Source organism: Mustelus asterias, chromosome 14, assembly GCF_964213995.1.
Source record: "Mustelus asterias chromosome 14, sMusAst1.hap1.1, whole genome shotgun sequence".
NCBI classification, from domain to species: Eukaryota; Metazoa; Chordata; class Chondrichthyes; order Carcharhiniformes; family Triakidae; genus Mustelus; species Mustelus asterias.
In genome coordinates, this window is record NC_135814.1 from 98,790,838 (window position 1) to 98,799,573 (window position 8,736).

At 47.2% G+C, this 8,736-nt stretch overlaps 1 protein-coding gene across 2 annotated transcripts in view; it reads right to left on the bottom strand.

Moving 5' to 3' along the window:
- Nucleotides 1-8,080, bottom strand: part of mdh1b (malate dehydrogenase 1B, NAD (soluble)) — a 35,657-nt gene extending 27,577 nt beyond the window's left edge. The window contains exons 1-3 of one of the 2 annotated variants that reach the window (XM_078229267.1): nucleotides 7,965-8,080; nucleotides 3,713-3,825; nucleotides 765-899 (exon numbers count right to left, since the gene is read on the bottom strand). In XM_078229267.1, coding sequence (XP_078085393.1) covers nucleotides 765-899; nucleotides 3,713-3,765 — 188 coding nt within the window. In that variant the 5' untranslated portion in view covers nucleotides 3,766-3,825; nucleotides 7,965-8,080. The remainder of the gene's footprint in view (nucleotides 1-764; nucleotides 900-3,712; nucleotides 3,826-7,964) is intronic. The other variant, XM_078229266.1, reaches the window with a different exon arrangement.
- Between the last annotated feature and the right edge of the window lie 656 nt (nucleotides 8,081-8,736).

An 8,736-nucleotide genomic window follows, 5' to 3' on the forward strand; every position in this document is an offset into this window, starting at 1 on the left:
GCCTGGTCTTGAGGGCGTTGGCTATGAGGAGAGGTTGAATAAACTAGGGATTGTTTCCACTGGAAAGACGGAGGCTGAGGGAAGACCTGATAGAGGTCTACAAAATTATGAGAGGCATAAACAGGGTGGATAGTCAGAGGCTTTTTCCCAGGGTGGAAGTGTCAATTACAAGGGAGCACAGGTTCAAGGTGAGAGGGGAAAAGTTTAAGGGAGATGTGCGGGGGAAGTTTTTCATGCAGAGAGTGGTGGGTGCCTGGAACGCGCTGCCAGAGGTGGTGGAAACAGGCACATTAGCAACATTACAGAGGCATCTGAATGGATCATGAATAGGGAGGGAATAGAGGGATACGGTCCAAGTACGTCGCATTGTATCCCTCTAAATCCAAAGATGTGCGGGTTAGGTGGATTGACCATGCTAAATTGCCCCTGAGTGTCAAGGGGGATTAGCTAGGGAAAAGTTTATGGTGATAGGGCCTAGGTGGGATTGTGGTCAGTGCAGACTCGATGGGCCGAATGGCCTCCTTCTGCACTATAGGGATTCTATGAGTAAGGGCAAAGGTTTTATTCAGTTTAGTTAAGGCATCAGGCTTGACACAGGCTTGGAGGGCCGAAGGGCCTGTTTCTGTGCTGTACATTGCTCTTGTTCCTTGAATGTGGCCCCTTTATATTAAGAAACACCAAAGACAAAAAAAAAACAAGGCAGTTGCCAGCACATTTTCAACTTGCAAATGGGATTGGGATGCCGGAACATTTGTAACTCCGACCTGTGCATACTCCATGAAGTCGTTGAATCCACCGAGCAGTAATCCCTTTCCTCCGCGGTCCACAAGTTCTCGCCAGATAATCGGGGAATCATGATGCTTCCAGTTATTTGCTTTGCACACTGCTTGGAGCCATTTCTGTAGAAAGACAAGCATTAAGACTGGGAATACGCTTGCTGTCCTGCCCGCCCGCACCCGGAGCCAAACATAATCATTTATGGAGGAAATAGATACATTTCTAGACACATTCGGTGGAATTTTATGACCTCATCGCGCCCGTTTTGCGGCGGGAAAATGTCATAAAATCGGGCATGATGCGACTAGCAGGAATGGCGCCCATTTTACCACACAAAAAAACTCGACGTGATCTGGACCCCACCCAAAACAGGCAAAACATCAATTTACATTTTTTTGCATTCATTATAATATCATTAGTGAGCTTCACTCCCAATCGTCCCAGCTCACCTGCCTTAACCACCTCGTTCACTGCAGCCAGATTGGTCAGGAAAACACCTCAAATATCCAAGTCGTTTCCAGGTGCTTGAGCAGAAGTGGTAGTGAGGAGGTAAGTCTCTGCTTTTAAACTGCTCCGTGCTGTTCATGGGAGGGTTGTTTCGTGGCGGCCATGTTGCGTTTTGGGTCGGGGGGGGGGGGGGGGGGGCGGGCTGCAAGTGTTTGGGGGTGGGGGGCTGTTGTTGCTCACGGAGTCCAACCTCGGACTCTCAGCACGGACCCGGGTCAGAGCGCTGACCTTGGGTCTTAGCGCTGACTCTGGGTCCTAGTGCTGGCAGCAGCAAGCACTGTTACTGGTGGAGGATGGGCTGGAAACTCTCTGAAGTGGCAGTGCTGAAGCCTCAGGACTTGAAATGCAGCACTGTCTGTGGCCACCACTGCATGGGTTCTGGGTGTGTGTCTGTGTGTGGGGTGGAGCGGGGGGGGGGTGGTGTTGTGTTGTCATTCTGGGGGGCCGTGGACGAGACATGGGGAGTGTGTGTTGGTGGGGGTCTGTGGGAGGGTATGGGGAGTGTGTGTTGTTGACCAGTGTGTGGGGGGTATGGGGAGTGTGTGTTGTTGGGGGTCTGTGGGGGGACATGGGGAGTGTGTGTTTCTGGGGGGCTGTGGGGGGACAGGGGGAGTGTGTGTTGCTGGGGGTCTGTGGGGGGGTATGGGGAATGTGTGTTGCTGGGTGGCCGAAGGGAGGGCCAAAGGGCCTGTTCCTGTGCTGTATTGTTTTTTGTTCTTTAATACCCATACTAATAATTATGGAGGAAAACAGTAGCCATATTAATAACTGTGTCCAATGAAAGGGTTAAACAAGACAAAAGCCTGTGCAATGTTTAACTGCAGAGACATGCGTATCAGGGTTGTAAGCAGCTAGTTCCAGACCTTCAGATAAGAAAGGGAAAAAGATACTATAGTGTGGGATTATTCATGGCTTAGCCTTTTGATGTAATTAAACCTCACGCTGATTGGATATTATAATTGAGCAAGTGTGAGGTTAGTGTGATTGGTTTTAATATATGATGTAACCTTAATCAAGAACTGTGAGCGGATAGAGATAATTCCCTGTAGGAGGGGTCAATTGTAGAAGGGGTTAATAGGCATTAGCAGCTAACAGATAGGAAATAGAGAGAGACACATAATCAAGCTTACCCAACATGAGGAAAATTGCTGATTATATACTAAAAAGATTGAAATTAAATCATGACTTATATGTTCTATATAAATGAATAGCTAACATTTGATGTGTTTAAAATTGAAATGTATTAATTTAGATTGTAAAAGTAGCAAATTGTCAGCGCTGTGACCAAGGATAGCAGTAACTTTAACAAAAGTATGCAATATTCAGCAATATTTGTTATAAAATGGTGTAACTTGCATTTAAGAAACAATGGATGCAGGCAAATGTATTGAGAATATGAAAGAACATTTTTAAGATACATTTTACATGGTTCGAGTTGCCCAGGCTTGGCAGAATGTCAAATGATGGGCCCTCATTTGGCATTGGGCCAAGGCTTGGTGTTTAGCCGGGTTTTAAGCAACATAAAGTTTCTTGATGCTTTGACAACAAGAAAGCAATCTTTGCCAAAATGCGGACTTCCGCTGATCAGAAAGAACTAATGGAATAACATTATTTAAGGTGGCAGATTGTAATTGATTTAAAATACTGTCATGGTTGGACTGACGTATTGAATAATGAATAAATCATACCGAGCTAATATTGGGCTGAACTATTGATAACAGAAGTGTATAATTGACTAACCTTTTGGCACGAAAGGTGAGATCCTCTGAGAATGCTCTGTGGTACTGTGGCGCTATCAGGCATATCTGAGGTCTCTCTTTAGCTGAAGTTATTGTTTTGTCTTTTGTCTGTCATGTTTGATTTTTTTCATATTTTAATAAATCTAGTTTTAAATAAATGTTATTAGGCTTTTAAACGGAGTCATTTTACCTTTGCGAAAGTTTGCATTTTCCGTTATCCTTTAGACTTTCTGAAGAAATCTGGCCACCGAATCAAAATTCCCCGTACCTTGATTGATATATGTTAATTACTTGTAATCAGATTTGAAACTATAACCGCTAGTGCATTTCTAAATTCTGTACTCTGACTGATTTTAAAGACTGGATCAGGCTCCTGTAGCGCTACAGTCAATAAATCATCTTGAATCCTCTCCGTGGGCGAGATTTTCTGGCCGCACTCGCCCCAAGGCCGGAATTTTCCACCCGTGGTCAATGGAGCTTTGCGTGGTCCGCCCCCACCCGCCATGATTCCCGGGCGGAATGGAAAAATTTCACCCCGTGACTTTGTCTGGCTACTTGGGGGGAACGGTAGTTTTAACTACAACAGCAGAGAAACCATCATGACAGCCCCGTAATGGCTGATTTTAACTTCTTTATATGTAAAAAGAAAAGTTGTTTTTCTCTGCTTTCAGTGGCACACAATGACTGACCTGCCAATCCTCGGGTGCTTGGACAATTTTATGGACCTTGAAGTCTGGCACATTCTGTTGAAGATAATCTGCCAGAAGTTCTGCCCTGGCGTAATGAACACAGGATGCGCTACCTGCAGAACCAAAATAAATGAACAATCGTCACCATTCTGTGAGAACATCCCGAAAAGAGCAGGAAACGATGACTGCGCTGGTGGCTGTCCGTTTCTCCCAGATAAACCTCCCCAGCTATCATCTTGCTCAATATTCCACAAACTGTTTCAGAATCCATAGAATTGCTCCTTGAAATCCAGGCAATTTTCCTCCTCACTGCTGTAGATGGAAAAATTAGCTGCCATGATGAGTGACCATACTTCAAGAGTATTTATAAAATCATAGAATCCCTACAGTGCAGAAGAAGGCCATTTGGCCCATCGAGCCTGCACCGACAACGATCCCACCTCGGCCCTATCCCCGTCACCCCATGTAGCTAGTCCCCTTAACACTAATCGCCAATTTAGCATGGCCAATCAACCTAACCCACAGTTCAAGTTTTCAAGTTTTAAATGTCCAGATCACCAACAACCTGTCCTGATCCCCCCATGCCGACACTATAGTTAAGAAAGCCCACCAACGTCTCTACTCTCTCAGGAGACTAAGGAAATTTGGCATGTCCGCTACAACTCTCACCAACTTCTACAGATGCACCACAGAAAGCATTCTTTCTGGTGTATCACAGCTTGGTATGGCTCCTGCTCTGTCCAAGGTCGCAAGAAACTACAAAGCGTCGTGAATGAAGCCCAGTCCATCACTCAAACTAGCCTCCCACCAATTGACTCCGTCTACACTTCCCGCTGCCTCGGCAAAGCAGCCAGCATAATTAAGGACCCCACGCACCCTGGACATTCTCTCTTCCACCTTCTTCCGTCAGGGAAAGTGATACAAAAGTCTGAGGTCACGTACCAACCAAATCAAGAACAGTTTTTTCCCTGTCGCCATCAGACTTTTGAATGGACCTACCTCGCATTAGGTTGATCTTTCTCTACATCCTAGTTATGACTGTAACACTACATTCTGCACTCTCTCCTTTCCTTTCCTATGTACGGTATGCTTCGTATAGCGCGCAAGAAACAATACTTTTACATATACTAATACAATAATAAATCAAATCAAATCTTTGGAGTGTGGGAGGAACCGGAGAACCCGGAGGAAACCCACGCAGACACTGGGAGAATGTGGAAATCCACACAGACAGTCACCCGAGACTGGAATCGAACCCAGGTCCCTGGCGCTGTGAGGCAGCAATGCTAACCACTGTGCTGCCCCATTTCATTAGTACTAAGTGTCTTGGGTGATCTTGAGGATGTGAAAAGTGTTACAAAAATGCAAGTCTTTCTTTCTTTTTCTTTGGCCAGATTTTAAATAGGATAATCCTCTTCCGCTGGGACACACTTGCTAAAATACAGTTATCATAAGAGTCATAGAGGTTTACAGCATGGAAACAGGCCCTTCGGCCCAACTTGTCCATGCTACATAAAATACAGTTGCATTGGAAGCATGCCTCCTCAGAATCCTGGCTCAACAGTCATGAGTGGTAGAACTCTTGCCTTGGAGTTGGACATTTGAGCCCCACACGCAGAGTCTTGCGTATATATTCTGGCTGATACCTCAGTGCAGTACAGAAGGAATGCTGCACTGTCAGAGGTGCCACCTTTCTGACTATACATTAAATCAACATTAAATGAGACATTAAAATTCTCTCACAGATGGATGTAAATCCACCTGCCCTCTCAGGTGCATACAAAGAAAAGCAGTGGCGTTCTCCTGTCATACCGAGCAAGTAATTATCTCTTCACCAATCCAACTGGGAAAAGAACACATTATTCGGTCAGCTCACAGCACGAGACACCTGGGTTCGAATTCAGCCTTGGGTAACTGTGTGGAGTTTGCATGTTCTCCCCGTGACTGCGTGGGTTCCTTCGGGTTCTCCGGGTGGATTGGCCATGCTAAATTGTCCCTTGGGATGGGATTTTCCAGCCACACTCGCCCCAAAACCAGAAAATCCTGCCCGAGGTCAAGGGAGCTTTCCATGGTCAGCACCTTGCCCGCTACAATTCCTGTGGTGGGCAGAGTGGGAAATTTCTCCCTTTAGTGTCCAAAGATGTGTATGTTAGGGGCTTAGCGAGGTAAATGTGTGGGGTTATGGAGATAGGGCCTGGGGAGGATGCTCTGTAAGGGAGTCGGTGCAGACTCGATGGGCTGAATGACCTCAGTCTGCACTAGGGATTCTATGATTCTTCTTTTGGGGCGGCACGGTGGCACAGTGATTAGCACTGCTGCCTCACAGCATCAGGGACCCAGGTTCAATTCCTGGCTTATTCACTGTCTGTGCAGAATCTGCACGTTCTCCCCGTGTCCTCGTGGGTTTTCTCCGGGTGCTCCGGTTTCCTCCCACAGTCTGAAAGACATGCTGATTGGGTGCATTGGCCATGCTAAATTCTCCCTCAGTGTACCCGAACAGGTGCCGGAGTGTAGCGACTGGGGGATCTTTACAGTAACTTCATTACAGTGTTAATGTAAGCCTACAAAAACAGAAAGTGCTGGAAAATCTCAGCAGGTCTGACAGCATCTGTTGGGAGAGAATAGAGCCGCGTTTCAAGTCTCGATGACCCTTCATCAGAGCGGAGAGCAAAGAGAATCAGCAGAGATTTATCCTATGAGGGTGGGTGGTGGAATGGGACAAAGGGAATGTAAATGAGGATACAAAAGGCTGAGAAGGTGCTAAAAGTGTCCACTAAGTGATCAGAATGGTAGAACAGAGGTACAGATTGTTAAAGGACTGCCTGAGGAATGTTGCCCTGAAAAGGGGGGGGGGACAAGAAGGAGAACTGGAATGGAGAAGTGGAAAGATGGAAATGAGAAAGAGGGAAGATAAAATGGATGAATGAGATGAAAGGAAATGAAATAAAATAAATGGAAATGGGGTGAAGGTGGAGGGGAGAGTTTATGCTCTGAAGTTGTTGAACTCAATGTTCAGTCCAGAAGGCTGTAAAGTGCCCAATTGGAAGATGAGGTGCTGTTTCTCCAGTTTGTGTTGGGGTTCGCTCGAACATTGCAAAAGGCCAAGTGCGGACATGTGGACAGGAGAGCAGGGCAGTGTGAAGTGGAACAGGAAGGTCTGGGTCCCGCTTGCGGACGGGCCGAAGGTGTTCAGCACAGCGACCACCCACTCTGCGTTTGGTCTCTCTGGTGTAGAGTAGACCGTATTGGGAGCAACGAATGCAATAGACCAGATTGAAGGAGGTGCATTGTGAAGCGCTGCTTCACCTGAAAGGGCTGTTTAGGACCAGGGACAATGAGCAGGGAGGAGGTAAAGGGGGAGGAAGGATCTGAAGGGTCATCTGGACTCGAAACATTGACTCTATTTTCTCTCCACAGATGTTGTCAGACCTGCCGAGATTTTCCAGCATTTTCTGTTTTTGTTTCAGATTCCAGCATCTGCAGTATTTTGCCTTTATCTTAATAGAAGCCTACTTGTGACAATAATAAATCATACAGAAACCCTACAGTGCAGAAGGAGGCCATTTGGCCCATTGAGCCTGCACTGACAACAATCCTGCTCAGACCCTATCTCCGTAACCCCACATATTTACCCCACTAATCCTTCTAAACTACGATCCTGGTACGCTGAGTGAGAATTTAGCATGGCCAATCCACCTAACCCGCACATCTTTGGACTGTGGGAGGATACCGGAGCACCCGGAGGAAACCCACGCAGACACGGGGAGAACGTGCAGACTCCACACAGTGACCCAAGGCCAGAATCGGACCCGGGACCCTGGCGCTGTGAGTGCTGACCGCTGTGCCACCGTGCCGCCCCAGACAGTGACCTAAGCCGCGAATCAAACCCGGGTCCCTGGCGCTGTGAGTCTGTGCCAACGTGCCTCCACCTTTAAACTTTAAATTTAAACTTAGTTTTTTTTTAAAATTAACAAGTGAAACTTAATGCAAGTTGATTCCCTATTTTTAAACTGATCAATGATCCATTGATCATTGGCTGGGGAGTTGGGGCAGGAGCCCATTAATCTCCCCCTGGATGTGAGGTACTGAGGCTCACTGCCCCCATCCCCCTCTGTAAGATTAATAATGTTATTCTGCTGCATTTCCCCAGTTATTAAATCTATAACCCGAGTAGAAACCTCCCCTTATCGCCGGCGCTGCTGTTCCCCTTTCTGTTTAGACTCTTGGCTTCATTTGAAGCCGCCAGACCCACCTGCCACCACGAACTTGGCCATTTTGTTGGGGCCGTTGCCAGGCAACGGGAGCGGCCGGACCCAGATGGCGGCTGCACCCGCGCCGCCCGCCCCCTCCTCTCCTCCCCCCTCCGACTGCAGCAGCAGCAGCAGCCGCGGCCACAAGGTTCCGCCTCAACAAGGTTCCGCCCTCCTGCCACTCACAGCCATTGCCACCTAAAGATAGAACAACATAATCAAATCCTCCCACCAAACCTCGAGGCATTTCTTTATTTGTTTACTAACATTGCATCTGGGTGTTTTACAGGAGAAAGGACAGGTCAAATTAAGTCTGGAGACTGGAGGGAATATTGCTGAAGTCAAAGATGCTGATTTTCTGAATAAAAGCAAATTACTGCTGGTGCTGGAATCAGAAACCAAAAGAGAAAATGCAGGTTAAAAAGGGTCATTTTACACGCTTTGACTAAGGGTCGTCTGGACTCGAAACGTCACCTCTTTTCTCTCCTTCCAGATACTGCCAGACCTGCTGAGATTTTCCAGCATTTTCTCTTTTGGATACTGATTTTCCAGCCGCGCTCGCCCCAAGACAGGAAAATCCCGCCCGTGGTCAACAGACCTTTGCATGGTACCTCCCTCCCCCTCCCCCCCCCCCCCAACCACCTGCTACAATTCCCATGGCGGACGGGACAGGAAAACTCCCCCCAACCCTATTTCTGGCTTTGCCGGCTCGCCGTGCCGTACCTCCGAGTCTGAAGGTTTGATTTGATTTGATTTGGTTTATTATTGTCACGT